This window comes from Pieris rapae, chromosome 3, assembly GCF_905147795.1.
Source record: "Pieris rapae chromosome 3, ilPieRapa1.1, whole genome shotgun sequence".
NCBI lineage: Eukaryota > Metazoa > Arthropoda > Insecta > Lepidoptera > Pieridae > Pieris > Pieris rapae.
In genome coordinates this window covers 4,335,636-4,356,567 of record NC_059511.1, presented here as the reverse complement: position 1 = coordinate 4,356,567, position 20,932 = coordinate 4,335,636, and the positions used below count along the sequence as shown (strand labels likewise).

Here is a 20,932-nt window from a genome sequence, read left to right as displayed (position 1 = left end):
TTTATTTATTGTCTGAGGTAGTTTACATGCATAATAGTTTAACAAATTTAAATGTACACTTGTAAAGTCACTATAAAGTGATAGTGACTTCACAAAAAACACTCAACAAAAACTTATCAAAACGGACAAAGTAAAGGGAACATTATATATTATAACTATAAGATTAATTCTTTGCTAACTGATTGTTAATAATTATTTCAGAATTAAAATATTATCTTTATTGGCAATTTGAAATCAATATAATTCCTATTAATAAAACTAGGACAGTAATTGTTTTAGTAGAGTTAAAAAAAGTATACGTAAAGAGGAATGTAACAGTCTTGACTGCCTTATTATCTATTACCTATGTACTACATTATTTCATTTGCAATTATTTTCTATTTCTATCAACTGTGAAATTTTTCACAAGTCAAATTTATCGGATACATAACTGTTTCTAGGTATTCCTAATAGCGTCCCTCATAAGCTCAGTTACAGCAGCTATCCGTCTCGCTCTGGCGCGCCTCTTGTCCATAGCGCGCGTCACTCTAAAGCCACGTGCTCGTTTCCTTGCATACAACGTCGCGTACGTTGCACGCCGCGCCGCGTCCTCGCTGGCTAACTCGTGACGTTGAAGTGCTGTCTCCCAACTTGTTAGGGCGTTATTAATTGCCACACGCTGTAATTATTTATTAATGAAAAGTTGTAATATGCTTCTTCTGTATACGTTCTTCACATGAAAGCAGTTTATTCTATAGTTTATTCTCTTATCTCATATTGTTGGATAAGTATTAAACGCTAACGTTTTCGGCAAATATTTCGGCTCAATGTAACGCATGGTAGAATTACAAGTAATAACAGCCCAGTTTCATTCGATTTGGTTCAGTGGTTGTATAAAACCATATACAATATACGTATAACTTAAATTACTGGGCTGTATATATAACTTTTAACTGTATAGCTGGTTTCTTATTACATATTTTATCAAGTACCTTAACAAATAAAAAATAAAGCAAAATCACTTGCCTTAGCCGTATCTCGTAACATAGCGCGCCGTTTAAGTCTGGCATCGTCCTCTTTTCTTTCCGCATAGTATAGTTCAGCTCTTTTCCGCAAATTGTCCGCCGCGTTGAGTCGCAATCGCCGCTCTGCAGCCAGACATAAACGAGCTTCTTCCTCCATCGATCTATCTATTACTTTCATTATCTGGAATAAATAATTTGTTATATTTTGTATTTAAAAGTTTATGTTTACGTCACACTATTGTAGTAGGTACTTCTATTTTCTATGTAAAGCTACAATAAATAAAAAGAAAGATTTTCTTAATGTACGAATCCTTATATCGAATGACAATACGTAGTAATTTCAGTTAATGTTTTCTGCTATATCATGTTTAGAATTTGGTACTTACTAATTACTTATATTATATTATAACTCTTTATGGCGTCTTCTGTCGAAACGAAAATTAAAATGGGTAATTTTTACCGATCCTTAATATTTCGCATACGGTAAATGAAAAGGCTAGGTTATAGCCATTTTGGTCTATATGTGATACCGGCATTCAGCAAAGGAAAATCATCAATGAATGGCTGAGAATATTGTTCAAGTCAAGCTATAAAAACCTTTCGCGCGTCAAAATATATATTGCATAGTTTTCGAAAATTTTTATAGCCAAGTAATCTATGATGCTAAACTAAACCATGGTGTTTAATTTGTCTTACCTCCCTATCTTCTTTCCGTGATCTAAACTCTGCGCTTTTTTGGGCTTTATGTTGTATGTAGTACATCAATTGCTCTCTCTTAGCCTGCTGAACGGCTGCCTGCTGCATCGAACGAAATTCATACCATCTTTTATCTTGAATTCTTTTCTGGTGTAAGTAGCGGCGATACTGTTCCGATGTTTGCACTTCCATCTGAAGCATTTCAATAAACAAGGAAATTTACCTCATATCTGCAAAAAATATTATGAATAAGGCTCGAAAGCATTTCTTCTTATCGAATCGAAAACGTAATTTGCTCGGTTGATTCTATAAGTAGTTGATTCTAAAAATGCATTAAGTACGTATCCCATATTTTTTTACTAAATAAGGCATATTCGAAACATTTCAGGTTATGCTGAGACTAAACTCTTAAAGTAACCTGCGGTATTCTTAATTTACAAAGTCATCAGCTCATACAACAGTAACTATCTCTGTAAATGATATTTTTCTAATGCTTACAGCCTCTCTTTCTTCTTTTTCTTTTAACCACATCTTCTGGAAGTGTTCAGCTAGTTTGTCTCTTTCATCGTTTTCTTCTTTTTTTCTTGCCAAGGCCTGTAGTAATTTTATATCCCTCGCGGGAATCGAATCCAAGCCACTGATTTCATAGTCTATTGAACCTATGAGGTCTGAAGCTGAGCTTTGAACTGGAAAATATTGTATAAGGGCTTAAAAACAGGTCGTAAAATGACGATTTATTTATAAGACCTATTCAAAACCTAAAATATATTATATATATGAATATATTATGAAGATGCAATTCGTCTCCTAAATTTAAAAGCATATACCAGGATACCGTAATACTTTTATTGTTGATTTGGCTCTCAAAGGTTTATCTAAAATTAAATTAGAAGCTAATAAATTATCTTATAGTCTAAAAAAATACACATTATAGTACATATAATATAGTCAAAAAAAACGTTAACGTTTTTAACGTTAAAGTCGATAAAAGTATTGGTTATTGAGAAATTTTAAATAGTGCACCCTATAATTCTATAAATAATATCTAAAACTATACAACAAAATATAATAATAAAAATATTTATATATTAATAATAAAAATATTATGTAAATAGAAAAAAAAATTACCATGCGAAAGGGATATCGGTGAAATTTTCTTCGGTGAGGGACATCGAGAACGCCTCGGGGAGTCTGTTATAATTTTGTAACAAAACACCATTATTCTCACTTCCTTATTGACGTATGTGTGGGAAATCTAGCGTTATTATATTGTTCAATTTTATAATATTATTTATATAAGTTTTGTCAACTGAATAACTGAGTTTTTGTTACGACGCATGTTCATGCTGCAGTTTTTGGCTAGTTACTAACTTCGTATTGATTAAATAAAAGCCACAGTCGCAGCTTTGTAAGACAATTTAGGTTTTATGAATGCGTGGAAATTTCATGAGGGCAATATGATAAAGGCATGTAGACACAGTATTCAAAGGAGATGAGCAGGGTAATTAAACAAATTACGAAAGACCCTCGAATTGTTTAGATAATACTTATGATATAATTATATATCGTAAAGTAGTATAACCCAATGATATTAGATAAAATATTAGCACAAAGTATATGTAAGCAAAAACTGACTGCTTTACTAAACTAATGAACTATATTGTAATGAAACTTTGATAGTTCTGAATTTATGAGGACGCTTTAAAAATCATTTCCAACAGTATGATTTCTAAAGAAAGTAACAGTTCTAGAGAAAGTCCATTTGAATGTTAACATTTTGAAATAAATGTTATCAAACGATAATTCTGTCAAAACGATATTCTTATGACAGCAACGACATACTTATCATCCTTTATCAGTTAGAGATATCATATTTGCGATATGCCAGTTTTTAATCTGCTGTTAAACAGCGATCACGCGTTATAAGATGGAAGACAAAAAACCTTTTGTCAAAAGACCTGACGTTCTGAGAAAGTTAAATGCTGAAAACTTGCACTTTATAGAAAGAGGTCTATTGGGTGATCTTCCTGATAGATTCAAGCCTCAAGTTATACCCGTAAGAGGAAATTATAAAGACTTAGTAGTTTCTAAACAACAAGGGTTTTTGTCTTCGTGTTTACCAGTTCCGGTACTCGAGTCGCCGTGTTCTGATAAAGGACCCTATTTAAATGAAGAACCACGCCTATCGCCATTAAAGAAAACATTCAGCTTCAGAGAAAAAATGTCAAAAATGAATTTCTTCTCAAAAGACAGAACCGCAGACAAAAAATGTAAAACGATCGATGAAGAGGAAAATCAAATAGGAAAAGCAGATTTAACTAATGAATTAAAAGATGAAAAATTAGAACATGAGAATAAAGCACACAAACGCTTTTGGTTCTTTAGAAATAAAGAATTGGTCGAAAAAAGGGAGAGATCGGGTAGACCCTCTTATAAACGCAGTAAAAGTTTTGAATTTCTGCCGAGAGCGGCTGAACACGCAGAATTAGAGAATGGAAAGATAAGGCTTGCTAAAAATCAGTCTTATGCTTTCGGTAGCAGTGATACAATTAATGATTTTTGGGATTCTAATGAAAGCTTAGATCAATTAGCCAATATTTATTACGACAAAGTGGACACTGTACACTTAAAAAGTATCAGAGAATTACGACAAGATTCGGATCAATGTTCCAGTACGTCGTCATCAAGCGGACTTGTCGTGAATATCTTGAAATCTGATTCGGTACAGGATCTTCTTGATGAGTTTGATAAAACAGTAGATATGTTTAGTGAGAATTACTTAAGTGATTGTGAACCTTATACAAAATCTGAATATGAACTTTCTGTTAGAGAAAAACGTAAGAGTTCTTCATTTAGTACGTTGCCCTCACCAAAAATAGTGCAAGTGACAAAAGTGAATAAAGTGGATGAAGGTTTCAAAGCTGAATTGGCTCACAGGTTATCAGCCAGACAGAGTGTTGTTGAGAAAACGGCAAGGCGTGGTTCAGTTACGGATTGGTTTGTGTTGGAAGAGGATAAACCAACATCATTACTGTCAGAGAGTTCTGCCGCTATCGAGGCCAATAAGTACCGGCGAGCCCAAAAGAAGCCAATACAACGTGTAAGGAGAATCAGTTCAACAAAATATGTAAGTAGTTAGCTAAGGAGTGATAGACACGTAGAAGGGCAGTGGTAGGCACTTATGTCAATAAATAACGGCTGTCTCTAAGTGTCTGATATCATAAGATACAGAATTGATATGGTTCATCTTATCCGTGAAGATGTAGACTTGTCATATGTTCTTTATGTAAAGTCAGTGACAATAAAACTTAGTAAATTCGTAAATGCAATAGGTCAAAATTCAAAAATCATTTATTCATGTAGGTAACATAATGTACAATTATGAACGTCAAAAAATAAATATACATTAAATGCTTCTAATTTTACATTTACCTACTGCCAGTTCTCAAATCGGATAGGTAATCGGATATGGAATAGGTACTTAGTATATTTCATTTACGTTTTTACTTCTGAAGAATTTCATTTAAATATAAATTAAATTAGGTGATAATTATTTTATTAAGGCTACCACACTATAACAGTTAGTCATAAAAACCTTTGTCGATTGCTTTCTTCTTAAAAGTATTTAGTTCTTGAATATTATAAGTTTGTTGTCATTCGTTAAATTATTAAATAGTAAATTGTAACTTCCACACCTTGCTCGTTAACTTTAAAGGTTTCTAGAATACTGAAAATGCCATGTTACCCAATCTCAGAGTCCGAATGAAATGCCAAATCGCTTGACCTTTTAATAACACATTCTAAAATGGAGCGATACGATCCTATTACTTCCAATACGCCTTAGCTGTGGTCGAGAAATATACGCATATTTTGTATGAATCACTAATGTGGTGAGGGAGTTCACAATTCACTTAGCCCACTGTCAGGTTACAAAATCAAGCAAACACAACATACCAAAAATTTAAAAAACATTTTCTGTTTCGTGACTTTAATTTGAATAATATCTCTCGTAAGTTTTTATTGGCCTTATACGTTATAAGTAATATCGACAAAAAAAGCACTGTTTGTATGCTTTATTCCTTATTATGTTTTAGATTAGGTTAGACCGTGTGCGAACTAACCATAATAGAGGAGTAAAACTGTACAAAGAAATTATACTCACTCAAACGTGCCTAAGCGCCATAACTCTTTATCAGACTCCACATCGCGATAACTTATCATTCAGAAGAATGGGAATACGGCGCAATTGTAAAATGAAAATAAATGCCATGAATACCGTTTAAGACGTTAGGTAATACTTTTATAATTTTATAACTGTATGACTGTATTACAGGTAATTTCAAAACTGCGTACTGTCCTCCTAATTATCCATGCATACCATGGGTTGACGCCCTACCAAAATGAGTTTTACAATGTTTCAAATGTATCTTTGGTTATTTATTAGTTATGTGCAATTAAAAGAGTTTTACTACTTGAATTGTACCGTTACATTTCGTTTAATAATATGTCTCTATTGGAACAACTTATGTGTATTGGCTGCGTACGTATAGAAAGAAAAAGCGACCCCGAAAACTTCATAAATGTGGCAGCCAGGTACATATAGCGGATCTTGTTCACCCTGTAGGTACTTTGAATCGTGCGTAGAAGACAATTAACAACTTGCTTTAAAAATGGGCTACGTTGATGACGTAAATCCTAATTCCGAAATCTAACAAACGAAATATATTTTTTTTTTCGCTTTCATAATCAAAATCGAGTTGACGTCTACTTAACATTACGTTATAAACCGAGCATCGATTACTTTGTAAGACATGCTCGGAATATGACTGTACTTCAGATGAGAAGGTTTGTCTTTGGTCTACGCGTGTATGTCACAAAATTCAGAACAACAATTAGCAGTTAAACGACAAGTTACGTCAATTATATAAAGTATCCGTTTTTTTCCTGGATGAATACTAAACAATGTATATTTTTGGGCTTTTAAGAGTTAGTTCGACATCTCCAGGAGTAGATTCGTGTAGGAAAAGCGAAACCGCGCCAATCAGAGCGGAATGTGGCCTTTCTCTGAGCGTGCGCAGGGCATTATAAACATGTAAACATACCGTCCTACATTCACCGTGAATCGGCCTATGTTTGTGTATTTGGGTTGCATCTACTATTCAGTAAGAACAGTATCGAAGATAATGGATAATTCTTAGTAATTGGTGAAAAATAACATCGATTAGGTAAAAATACCTTAGCGATGCATTTCGTAGCAGCCAACATAAAACTTTTAATATTAGTTAAAAAACAGACCGTATACGGCCGAGTTCCACACTAAAAATTCCCAGTCAGATTCGATAATTGACGTAGATTTTAGTATAGAAAAGATCGGTTGTTAAATTCTCTTTCTAGGGATAGATTTACGATTGGTTTTGAAAAATTATTCGATGAATGCTGTCCTTAACAAGAGATTCTTATTAAAGATTATTAAATAAAAACGTAACTTTAATGTTATGTAATAAATGCACCCATTTGTCGCACGTGCGACACACCGGATGCACGTGTGCTTTGAAAGGGGGAAGCGTTCAGTTAAAGGTGACTACAGACGTAAACCAATGCACTTATAAACAAGCAAGTCGTATAGATGGTATAGATGGTACTTAAAATTATGCTAAAAGATTTTTAAATCCCATCCCATTTTTCTGTCGTTCACGTATTCATGCGTTAATGTAGTAAATTATAGTTATTGAAGTCCCGATTTCTCAGTTATTAATACTTTTTTAATAGACTGTGCTTACAAAGTTTTTTTTTCTGAAGAACCTAAAAGGCGACCGTTTCAATCAATTAAAATGATAACATATACATTTTCGTAACATATAAAGAAGCGAAATACAAGTCCCCTTATTATGTAACAATACAGTTCTCAAGCTCGATTTTCAAACTCCATAAAAATGTAACAATTGGCAATTACGTATTGAATAACAATTGTATGTTTAACTGTCATAACCTCATAACGCACTACACGCGGGGAAAGTGTTCGAACAATAGCCGTGAGAGGCTCAAATAGTGAATCGAAATTATGATTGCCTTTGTATGGTGCAATTTATGAGATTAAAGCGCAAAGGCTCTAATTTTGTAGAAATACAGTCCTCTGTATATTATGTTTAACGAGTCATTAATTTAAATATGTATTAAGATTATTAAAAGTACAAAACGTAACTTTTATGGTATGGTATAGATTAAAGTCATATTTTTTTTAATACTAAGATATGGTTAAAAAGACAATTCTTAAATTATTAATTTGCAATTTATTTATTTAAATTTTTACATTTGTTATGGAATACATTAGTCAAAGTCAAATCCTTACTGATAAATTTTATGTACATTATTTACAGGTGACATTTTATAATTTTATTAAAATATTTTGGATTTGTTTAGGCACACCAATGTTGTGTTGTTTTATTATAATTCTTAATTCTATTCTTATACATTGTATCACATAAGTAGATACGTATGTATTATATTCGCTTCGGCTTAATTAATCAAATGATAATTATTAATTGAATGATTTGTTATGGAATTAATGTTAAACTATGTATTTAGGCTTAGGAAAAAAATAGTTATTTGCGAAACGTTTTCGTAATAATTAACTTAATTTAGTTTTTAATATGAATAACAGATTTGCCAACCTTGACATAAAAAACTAACTAGAGAAATAATTAAAAAGTATAATGAGCGAAGTCAATAAACCAATAACGCATTGTTTTGTATAATGCTGTTTTAATTAAAAGTTGAAGCCGACTTTATGGTATTGTATGGTAATTGTGCTAAAACTAGACTTTAACATATGTATATTTTTTTTTTTTTTTTTTTTTTATTGATAAAGATTGCCAACGCTCGGCACACTGATACATTTGGTAAAAACAAACACAAAATACAATTTTGAATGTGATGAGCAATTAGAGGCAAACATGACATTCATTTAGAGCACATACAAAAATCAATCGTAACAATTGATTTTATATTCTTTTTATTAATAAGGATTTAATATGAATTTTACGTGCGTGTGCGTTTGACAGCCGTTTTGTTTATTAGAATAATCTAAGGCATTTCAATTATACATTATAATAGTCTCTCTGAAGATTCAAAAGCTTTAGGACAAAGTTGTTTACAAATTCAAAGTTCAAAATTTATATATTACAAGTATTTTCGATATTTTACACAATAAATCATTTGTAGAGCGTTTTTAAAACAAATCGTGCGTCATAAAGTACTTTTATAACATCTTCAGTCTAAAGTTCTGTCAATCTTTTTCATAGATCACGCTTCCATTCATCAAAAATATTTTAAACAAAGTTAAATAAATTATTTCGACCAAGCGTGGGCTGATTGAAACATGCCTCGGTAACGTGAACGTCATACAATATAGATAAATATTTGAGGGTATGTTAATTGTACGTTCTTTTATTTACATCTCATTGATAAATAAGATATAATTATTGAGTGCAGTATAACAACACAAAATAATGTACACAGGTATACGACACAAATATATACGTCAAATCGAAATGACAACTTTAAGATTATTATTTGATAATGTGGATTACGTACAATTAACAATTGGGCTATCGATCCTCAAGTGAAACTTAAATGTCACGGCTGTATCAAAGCGTGCAACGGCCGATGGATCACTCATTGCAAATTGCGCAATTAATTGTTATAAAGGAAGTACTTGGAGGCTTGTTCGCACGAATTTCGTGTTATTTTGTTACAATTGCCACATCCTCAACAAATAATTTGGCTGCTTCTGATTTAAATAAATATATTAATATATTATAGTATTTAACAAACTTTTCTGGCCATTTTAATTATAGTATTATGCAGCTACATTTATTCATTACCCATTAGAATGTGTGTAGTTTAAATATAGAAGCAATAATTCTAAACAAACAATGCTTGGTTAAATAGTACCCTACAAGCTTATTAGTAAGGTATTGCCCTATGTTATCCTTCCACCGGAAGGAGTATCAATTCGTTTCATATATTACTATTTTATAATACGAGGGCTGAACGCTTAATTAACTATTGAATTCTATTGAATGTTATTTAAAATACTTTGTCGGTGACATTAAATTCTTCGGTGTTACGAGGTAGTAATATAGTAATATTAATAATATTTTGTTTTTATTTTTATTAATTTTCGTATTTTTAATATTATATATGTGATCAAATAACTTTGAAACTGCGGGTGCAATTTCAACAATCCTCATCTACAACATAAAGGAATCTTTCCAATGTAGCTTATAAAACATTTATCCTTAAAAAAAGAAAATAGGCGAAAGAGGGGGCAAACATATCAAATCATTTCCAAAGTTCTAAACCAACACAGAGGTGATTGAATTCACGGAAAATGAATTTCTGTTACGATAAATACAAAAATAAATTAGTATAAGGTATACCCCAGCCCAGTTGTCACGCCATTGTCATTTGCAGTAATTAACAGCACGAGTCGTTATTAACGTCGTTAGTGGAACTGTGATTACACTTTGCACTACTTGACACTGTTACATCCAACAAATAGGAGCAGCGGTCGAGGAGAAACTTTAACATCATCTGAAGCGAGTTTGTATTTTATTAAAATTGGATACAAGTATTAATTTTGTAGGCTAGGGATATAAGAATAACGTTCGATGTCTTTGTTTATAACATTCACACACGTCACACACTTTGCATTCAGTATCTACTAAGGAAAAGGACGTTTAAGCCTAAAGGCTGTTCTTATTTGGCCCCAAAAGGCCTTCTAATGCAAGTGAACCCCTCTAACATCTAACATCTTATATTCGATTAAATAGTTACAAAAGCCGTGCCAGACGTACGAAAGTCATTTGTTATCTATACTAATATTATAAAGAGGAAAGGTTTGATTTTTTGTTTGTTTGTATGAATTGAATAGGCTCCGAAACTACTTGGCAGATTTGAAAAATTATTTCACTGTTGGAAAGCTACATCATTCCTGAGTGACATAGGCTATATTTCATTTTCAAAAAAAATAGGCATCCTTACTAAAATTACGATAACATTAACATTTGTTTATTATTTGATACAATTCTAACAGATGGCGCTGAGTTAAAGGTAGTTTAGTTTAGGTCCGTGTCGTGGTACCAACGTTTCACATAAGTTCTCCTACGGTTTCCCTTGATTAATTTACTACTATGTAATATAACAAAAACCTTAGCCACAGCAACGCTTGGCCGAGTCTGCTATTTTTAATATTTGAGTTAGAAACGAGTTGCGTTAGCGTAAAGCAAGCGTTTTAAATGTATTTGACTTGACGTCCAACTATTAAACCATTTATTATATTATATTATCGTAATTATGCGTAATATATATATAAATAATGCTTAATGTCTGCTTGTTGTAATTATTTTATGAAAGTTGATGAAACCTTAGCAATAGTATCACATGACCTTAAACTTCCCACTACGCATTACGCTGGATTATTGGATACGGTATAATATGCATAACGAGATATACAATGAAATCAAATATAATCTTTCGTTAAAAATAATAACGATAGATTTCAAAACGCGTACAATTATTTATATTGACGATCGCACCGAAAACATAAATGATTTAATTCAATAACGCAGCTCCGTCTTCTTCCACCTTTACCATAAAGTGGCAATCTTCATGTTAATATATGTCTTTAACAAAATTTATTTAGTGAAAGCGTAACAAATGTGTAAAAGCTTTCAAATCCTTATACGAGAGCCACAGTTGTGAATATTAATGTACATGTCATGAAAACGTTTCTTAATTATTAATTTGGACATCGGTCCGATTATTTTAACTGGATTGACATACTAATTTCTAATTACGAATATTCATGAATATTAGTTAAAATAAGTTTCGTTTGACGCATCTCGCGACTTGCGTTTTTATTCGCCTTTACCGTTAGGATATCGCATACGATTAGTTGCAATGTATAGAAAGTTGTTAAGACTGACCTTTTGAGCCTCAATATAGAAACCGGGTTTTTGTGGTGTTGAATATCCATATAAACCGCCTTCATTTTATCTCCAACTAAACTAAAATTAAAGTATGTATTTTGGATAAATTACCACGAGTAAAGATAATAATTGATAAAACAGACTAATTTTATACTTTCATGTTATTTATTTTATTTTATTTTTACATTTAAGTAGGTACAAAAACAAAAACAGATTGATTACATACATTTAGTGTTAACAGTTATTACACACTAAACAACATTTGAAAATCTGATTTCCAATTCCAATATCTGTACACAGCATTTTACACTAAATATCAACCAAACAACATACACATATTAAACTGAATGACAAAAAATGGAAAAAAAAATATATATACATTAATTAATTCAAATTAGTAATTAAGGTTGCAAGTATTTACCATGAACTATCATAATACAAAAAAAAATCAAAGCAATAAAATCAAAACTCGACACGATTCCTGCGTCTCATATACTATCTTATTAGCACGGCATTTATTTATAACAGAGTATTTTTACGTACATTTTATCATCACTATGACAGTGTCGGCCTAGTGGACTAGGCGTGATACCTTCTTTAACGTCCGCGTCATGCGTTCAAGCCACGTCTATGCACCAAGGGAGTTTTCTTTCATGTTTCCCTTAGCCACAACAACTACTATGAAGGTAAACATCGTGAGGTAATCGAATGTATCAAAATTATATGACATGTGTCAGTCACTTAAGAACCTACCTTCTACGTAGTTGTAAAATTGAAATTATCGAAGAAACGGATGCAATCTAAGGCCAAGATCTTTTCAGGGTTACAGCGCCACTGTTTTCCGTATATCATCACTATTGGAACAATACTTTAGAAATATATTATCTGTTATTGTGTTTTTGCGTAGTGGTTTTACCTGTGAGATGGGAACTAAACGGTAAACCGACACCTTGGGATCAGTAACTGGATAGGTGACGGAAGGCATCCGTTCCTTTATATTCCTAACCACAAAGTTTTTATCTTACAGCAAAAAATATAACCCGTTTCAGTTGCACTGGATTTATACGTAACGTGTTTGGGAGCGTTTGTAAGCATTCGCAGAAAACAATAAGAAAACAGGTAAAAATGTTCAAAACAAAAGAACTCATTAAATACAACTGAACTTTTCGACCATTTAAAATGATCAATTTAAATCAAATCAAAGATTATTTAATAATATAGTTATGTGATACCAGTTCCCAAATCAAGCGCGTAGAGCCAACAAGAAAATTTCCCTCACTCTTTTTAATCACGGTGTGGTGTACAAAGATTGTAACGAACTGCAACTATTGTACCATGCTTCACTTAACATATTGAAACAAACTGTCGTAATAAAAGTAACAAAATAAATACGCAAAATTGTGTCTGTTCCAAGGCCTAAAAGGATTGTGAGACTTAAATGTCGTGGGACTGTATTCTCTATTAAAACCTATAGGGATAGATAATAAATTCATTCGATGTCCAATGTGCGTGGGAAAGTTGTAAAATAGTACATTCACTTTGAAAATATTAATAAAGATTATTATTATCAATTAACTTCAATATACAATCCCTCGTCGGTATGCAAATGACACGTTGAAAGTCAGAGTGTAGCGAAGCATTGTAATGTTATTAACGTTTTTCTAGACGTTATAATCCAATAATATTGTCTTGGCTCCATTTTATATGAAAGATAATGCCCAAGGCGCACATTGCAGGCTTTTTACTTTACAATTGTATATACCGTATCGATTAATTGCAACTATTCAGAATTCGAACATAAGAAATTTTTCACTTTATTATAAGATAGGTACTTTTAGAAAATAGCATATTCATCAATTCAAATCTACGAATTAGATAACCTACGCGGATTTTAACGAAAAAGTACGCACATTTACGCTACGTAGCAAAGTACCTAAAACTTTCAACCATCCAACGACATCCATTGACAAGAAGGTTTTTTTTAAATTATTATGCACACGGACTCCATCACCTGATGTTAAGTGATTCCGCCGCCCATAGACACATTATCAAAGGGCTCGCGAGTGCGTTAATAAATGAATTTGCATATTAGTGCATATAGATATATATGAATATCGAATGGAACAAACGAAGTTAACCCGTTGTTGAAGCAACGTCCGCATTTCTATAAGCATTTTATGATAATTTATGTATAGTCGTGCTCTAAGTGGATAAAACGGTTATGGAAGGGAAGCCATAGATAGCATTGCAGTTATTTTTATGACATATTCTTAAATAACATAACATATAGAAATGGTAATGGACTAATAAGCTGGGCTTCGTATTACGTAATAGGCATTATTGTACTTATTAATTCGTATTGACTTGATTCTTTTACGCGTACGCCACCAGTAAAAAACCATCGTACAATCAATACGCAATAGTTAAGGAAATATAAAAAATAGAAGAACAAAGCATATTTGACTTATCGAAAATTCAATCATAATATGTACGTCGTTCAAACATCTGTTGTGTAGTAAGACTAAGAGTAGGTAAAGTATATTGTGTGGAAGATCTATACGTTTCTAGGAACTACTCTCGTATTCTTTAATTTCCGATAACAATAGCGATACCCATCCGAACGTAAGTAAGTGACTTTAGTAGTGCTAATAGAGCAACCGATCGCACGGTATAAAAACTCATTATTGAGATCGGGGTCGCTATTGGAAGTTAGATAAATGAGCACTACATTGAACTTGCATACAAAAACTTTGGTATCGGTGTTCTGATGCGCTATTGCAAGATACAGAGTTAAGCTAGCCATAGACGGACCGCATGTTGCAGTCGAGAACGACGGCTGTAGAGCGGTCGCATTAAAGTCGTACATGACTGCAACTCGACCGCATAATGCAGTGGTCTACGACTGCTCGGAACAGTTGTGTTCGACCGCAACATAATACTGATGCGAGTTTATTTACAAGATGGATTTTGATGAAGAAACACTGATTCTTAAAGAAAAACACTTTTTAACGGATTATAGTTATGTATTATTGTATTTAAACTTATAATTATTTGTACATAATTTTAAATTTAAACAAGTTGCGCATCCCCCGGCTGCATCACAGAAACAAAAACAAGACACAAACAGTTCCTCGCCAGCCAGCTTACCTGCCATATGTGAAGGGAGTTACAGATAGAATTAGCCGGGTCCTAAAACGAGCTTCCATTAATACAATTTTCAAGCCGCACAAGAAGATTCAGTAATTCCTAAGACCAATCAAAAGTAACACCCCATTGCAAGATGCAGGTATATACAAACTGGATTGCGACTGTGGCCTGTCTTACATAGGGCAAACTAAACGCAATATGTCCAGCAGACTCAAGGAACACATCGCGGACATAAGACATAGACGACACACAAAATCAGCAGTCTGTGAACACACACTAGATAGGCCTAATCACTACATACGCTTTGACCAACCGAAAGTACTTGCGAAAGAAAAAAGATTCTTCCCAAGATTGGTACGCGAAGCCATTGAAATCAAAAAACACGCCAATTTCAATAGAGAGGACGGCCTAAAATTATCAAACACCTGGGATACAATAATATCCAAATTAAAATCTCAAAATAAACAATCCGCGAAAATGGAGGACACCGTGAGCAATTTCTGCAAAAACCCTACATCTTTTAGTCGATACCAACTCCGGGGAAATAAATACAGATAACACAACATTTTCTGCAGCTGTAATACTTTTTGACATTTAACACCTTTGTCTTCAGTCACCGTGACCACGCACGCTGTAAAGCACGCGAAACGTCGGTTTAAATTTAAAATTATGTACAAATAATTATAAGTTTAAATACAATAATACATGACTATAATCCGTTAAAAAGTGTTTTTCTTTAAATGTGTAAAAGTTATGTTAATAAAAGACAATACTAAACACTGATTCTTGTACTACTATCTATATCAACAACTTTTGAATGTCAGTGGTTTGATTTGATGAATTAGTTACTCTAGGTTGCCTGCCGATAGGAAGGGATTGGTACACACCGGGGAGCGGGGAGGAAGTGGCGAGCGATCGGCAGCAACCGCTTTTAGCGGTCCGAGTATTGCGGATATGAATTTAGTATGGAAACTGCAGATGGCCGTGCGGCAACCGCTCTAGACCAGTCTGTCTCAGCTGCATGCGGTCCGTCTATGGCCAGCGTTACGGCTGATTTATAGACGTATTTGATTCTGAATGTCTTATGCAAAGAATAAATATTAGAATACTTGAAACAGGATAATATTTAGATTTGCTTTTGAGCGAGGCGTTGAAAGATAAATGAAAACCGATGCTCCCATAACTCTATTTGCTTAACTTTAGAAGTGAACTTAAAAAAATCCGTAGATTTCTCTATCATTAGTCTTATCGTGCGTTGAATCAGGCACGAAACAGGTGTTAGGTATATCCGATGATATAAATACTGTTAGGTGCATTACAAAAAAATCCTAGATACTAAATTCCTTAGATAAAAAAAAAATAGCTAATAACAAGAATAGAATAGCTATAGATAATAGCTAAAGAACATCAGAGACAACAGAGTGTGATTAAAGTGATATAGTTTTTTATGATTTGGTTAGTGTATAGACAAAAGACCCGTTCCATTCTATTTTTCATCTACGCAGACGTAGTCACGCTTATATAATGTGTTCCCCTGTACGCAATCACTTGTAATCGAACTACGACATTAAATGCATCATTGTATATGCGAAACATATCCGCCGCTTTCACTGCGCGATAAATTAATTACTTAATTATTACGTCATCTTGTGATTGCTTTTTAATTTCACTATCATGTAATATGTTATGCATTTATTAAAAACATATTTTGCATGTACAGCGCTCGAAATAGAAATCAGTAGATTAAGATTTTTAGGATTATATGCACACTAATGAATGTGTATTGCATGTTCACGTGTATAAGTGTGTATAATAGTGCATAACTGAAATTGTAAATATCTCTTTTCATGCTTTAAAATATGACATCTAAAATGCTAATTAAATTATTTGTTTTATACAATAGGTAAATTACTTAAACCTTATATATCTTAAATACAAAAAGGAAACGCTTTTCAATAACATGGTTTCAAATCACTTGCCAGCAATAGTTTCCGATAGGGATTAAGATCTAATACAAAGTTACCATGTTTGCTAAGATCAAATGATTTTCGTAAACATTCTTACTACACGTATATTTTAGGGATAAGTAGTCCCGCCCTTTTTAACACGAAATAATTGCCATAGAAACGAGCATTAAAATAAAAAAATAAAAGAAAAATATAAATGAGTTTTTTCGGTATGTACGTACAATTTACATACGTACAAGTATTACAATTTTCAGATTTGTGAATATTTTAAGTATAAGATACTCATTTCAGGTTTGCCAGCTTTTCCATCATAAAATTACCACTATATATTGTATTGAATACCGATAACATAGTCACCTACTACTACTACTATACTACACCCTTAGTGGTAAAAGGAACTCTAACGGCGGGCTTGTCACGCAATATCATACGTTAATCATATTTTGCGTCATCACTTAGTATCATAGGAAGACATGGTAATGGTATTAACTTTTTAATAGTAGGGTCTAGAAAATGAATGCGTATCTTAATATAAATATCAAATACTTGTATCCGTGTTTTACAGTTATAAATGATATTTTACATAACCTAGGAAAGTAAGCGAAGCCAATAATTTCTCATTTTAATCTCCCGATAGCGTGATACTGTACACGTAATGACTGTAAAACTGGTAATTGACAAGTAAAAAGTGCTTGAAGAATTACCTAACAGTAGAATGTTAGTAAAAAAATATTTTATTAATAATCTAGCTGACGCGGCAAACGCTGTTTTACCATATATAGATTCTTACAGCACCTATTACTTATCGATATAAACAATATGGGGGTGAAAGGAATATGTATTATAATGCAAATCATAAAATCAACAATTTTATCCAAAATGTAAAAACAATTAGGTGTTGCTTTTCACTTAGGTGTAAAGAAAATAGTTCTCGACCTATTCACAGATCAGTAGGTTATATAACAAAACCATAGAAATCAAACCGTTTTGGACGAGTTTTGACACGATAATTTACATAAATAAATGTGATTTTTAGCATGTTTAACTTAAGAAACGTTAAATTTACTTGGTAGCAAATTAAGTCTATCGCCATTAGTGTTATTATTATTCTTATATTTATATTTTAAGTGAAATGATACTTCATTCAATAGCGTAACAAACAACTTTTATATTTATTACGATAAGATCACGGCCTATACTTCAAGTGCATATATAAACCAATTAAAATGGCAAGTAAATATTGTAAGTGTGTTCATTAGTATTGACATATTATTTTCGCGGCTTCGTTTAATATCTATGGCGAATGCAAACTTAAATGATAAGATGTACTTATATGTATACCAGTGAAGTGGTCAAACAAAAAAAAGAATCGAGATCTAAAAGAGAGCTATATTACCTAAAAGAGAGTTATCCTCTGTTTTAAATCGATGTTCCAATTTCCAAAAAAACAAAAAATATTGCAATAATAATAAAAAGTATGTCAATCTGTACGTCGGAACATTTTTGTTCTTTCCGTATGATAACAATAAACATATCGAGTCGCATTCTCACAGGCTGCGGTTTGATCTCAATTACAGCTTGCGTAAGTGAAGGAAACCTATTACGATTGTAAAACTCGCCGTAGATACTTCTATATTATCAAATTATATATAAAATTCCTTTGTTCATAGAATAAACTTTCGAAACAGAAGAGTGCACATATTTTGATCTTTTTTATTATCCTATAGAACTCTCCGCCCATTCATGTCTTAACTTGACATTTAAATTATACTACGCTGTAGTGTTTTTAATCCAACTTAAAAATGCTCATGTGTCGGTCTATACCGATACATATATGTAGATATCCCTAGAGTTCCCAGTGTTCAGAGGAATCGTTCGGACTACTATCTTCAGCTCAGCTACAGCAACAGCTGACTTTCATCATCGGACGTCGAGGCAAAATACGAAATTCAACTCGTATTACCTCGACGTCAGTCGTTCTACTCAAAGAAATCATTCTGCTTAAAACTACTTCTGTGGTAGATTTCAACCCCCTCGTATTGGTTTTACAAGTCAAGAAAAATCTTTCGCTTAAAACTATCAAATGCATAATATGTCAAACTACTATATTACTTTATCCTATATCATTGCAGACAAAATGACAAGAATTAGCATGTAATGTAGGACCTCCGACCGCAGATAGATTTTCTATTACGATATTTCTGTGTGCGCCGAACAAAATATACGTCGCAGATGTGACATAGATTAACATTTTAAATGCCATCGATAAGATAACATTCTGGCCTAATTCCTCAGCCTCAACTTTACCCAATTCCTTTCTAGTTAAGCACCGGGTGCGCAAAAATCATAATAAAAGTATTAAAATAATTTTATCGAAGTTTTTCGACAATCCTGGGCTTTTTAAAACTACGTCTTTTGTGAATTTTAATCGCTTAGTAGTAAATCGTTTTAGTATTTATATATTATACAATAAGTTGCACAAAACAAGACAAGTTATAATATGTAATTAAATAATAATGAAGGAAACGGGTCTTGTCGAGCGATTTCGAGATAACATTTTAAGGGAAAATCTAGTTTAATACTTTTTTTATTCTTTATTTTTTGTAAAAGTTTAGATAGTTATTGAAAGTTTAATTTAGAAATAAACTGAATGGACTATACCTAATCATAAACCATAGGCTAAAACTTATTTTTTTAAATACTTTACTTAGCCTAGTATAACATTGTATTGCAGTATTGATGTAATCACGTATTTTATATATTACGTGTCATTCTAGTTCTAAACTATGTTATTGCGTAACATAAAAATGTAATAAAAATTGTGAAATTTATATATGTGTGTAAAAAGAGGAAGGAAAGAACGCCACTTTTCCTACTCTACTTTGTATATTTCTTATTTTAAGGATATAATAAGTAGGATATTATGAATTAATTGCTGACCCAGTATTATTTTTCTATAGTTTGTGAAACGTTTTCTTTTTTTATGTAATATTTTATATTATTCAGTTGATAACGAAGTCTTTCAGTGCGTATAAGCAGAAATTATTGTTGTAATCTTCAATTGAGCGTCACTTTATTTATTTAAACAAAAGTTTACACTGCTGATTTAATGAGATTTATTTAACAATAACCGGAATTTCATCACAGAACATGATTCCTACGTCAAAGCGCCAGACTTCAAAGCTAAAAAAGGATAATTTTTTCTATACCCAGATCCACAACTAGTTCATTTTACTTTTAATAGTCAAACACATACTTTGACCTCGTTCAGACTAATTAGACATTTTTCGGTATTTATTAACATATCTGCGTATTAATCTTTGGCCTCGCAGTACGCCAGTCTGTCTTCAACTATGGCCGTGTTGCCACGTGAAAACAGTGCAGTGCAGTGAAATCGTAATAGTGATTGTGTAAAATGGCTAATCTAACGTTGAGGTACCTGGATGAGTTGTCCTATGTGTTGAATAGCAGGAAGCACCTCGCGAACCAGGCGAAGGCATCGTCTGTTGGTGATCTTCTCAACGCTGAAGAAGAAAGGTTTACACCGGTAGGTTTATAAGCATAGAACTTGGTGAACGGATGAGATGTTTTCACTAGAAATTTTGACATTGACTTTTTTCATTACAGACCAAGGTCTAGCGTTTTGTGTGAAAGGCGTGTGCGTTGTAACCTCCTTTGATTTTACTATTAAAACAATTCATTATATTCTTTAAAAGCAATTACGTAGAAGTACTTTTTTATTACATTACAAACTACATATATTATCACAAATATTTAGACAGTTGTCAAGCGCGGTCTTACTGCTAAGAGCAGTTTTTTCCAGACAAGTTGGTATTAAATATTTAATTGAAGTTTTTTTTAAGACGCTCATTTTAGAAACTTATACTTTGCGATATTTAATGAATTTAAGAGTTGTATGTGTTTTCATCATTCTAATTCTTTTTTAGAGAGAACGAGTGCATTCCCACAAAGTATATTCACTTGCATTCAACAGATTAGCTAATAAGAAAAGTTGTTTCATATTCCCACGATTCGACGTAATCTTGAAATTAAAATTGATTTTCTCGTTTCTATGTCGATGTAACTAGCTACAAATCGTCTTTAAGAAGTATATTTTTCAGGTATC

At 32.5% G+C, this 20,932-nt stretch overlaps 2 protein-coding genes across 3 annotated transcripts in view; one reads left to right on the top strand and one right to left on the bottom strand.

The window, feature by feature from the left end:
* Positions 1-29: 29 nt before the first annotated feature.
* Positions 30-20,333, bottom strand: LOC110997084 (trichohyalin). Its single transcript, XM_022265061.2, has 6 exons — positions 20,246-20,333; positions 2,829-2,891; positions 2,199-2,386; positions 1,701-1,892; positions 1,006-1,185; positions 30-658 (listed from the first exon to the last, which is right to left on the bottom strand). Exons 1-6 carry the CDS (start codon positions 20,304-20,306, stop codon positions 437-439), a joined length of 906 nt encoding a protein of 301 aa, XP_022120753.2. The 5' UTR covers positions 20,307-20,333; the 3' UTR covers positions 30-436.
* Positions 3,590-20,932, top strand: part of LOC110997082 — a 61,886-nt gene continuing 44,543 nt past the window's right edge. For both annotated transcript variants that reach the window (XM_022265060.2, XM_022265058.2), the window contains exon 1: positions 3,590-4,827. In XM_022265060.2, the coding sequence (XP_022120752.1) occupies positions 3,628-4,827 (1,200 nt within the window). In that variant the 5' untranslated portion in view covers positions 3,590-3,627. The remainder of the gene's footprint in view (positions 4,828-20,932) is intronic.

Excerpts from the sequence above, each read along its gene's own strand:
- LOC110997084 (XM_022265061.2), bottom strand. The coding sequence starts at position 20,306 with ATGCCTTCGCCTGGTTCGCGAGGTGCTTCCTGCTATTCAACACATAGG. Across the intron at positions 2,892-20,245 it reads ACATAGGACAACTCATCCAG|ACTCCCCGAGGCGTTCTCGA; the intron begins GTACCTCAACGT and ends AAATTATAACAG. Across the intron at positions 2,387-2,828 it reads ACCGATATCCCTTTCGCATG|TTCAAAGCTCAGCTTCAGAC; the intron begins GTAATTTTTTTT and ends AATATTTTCCAG.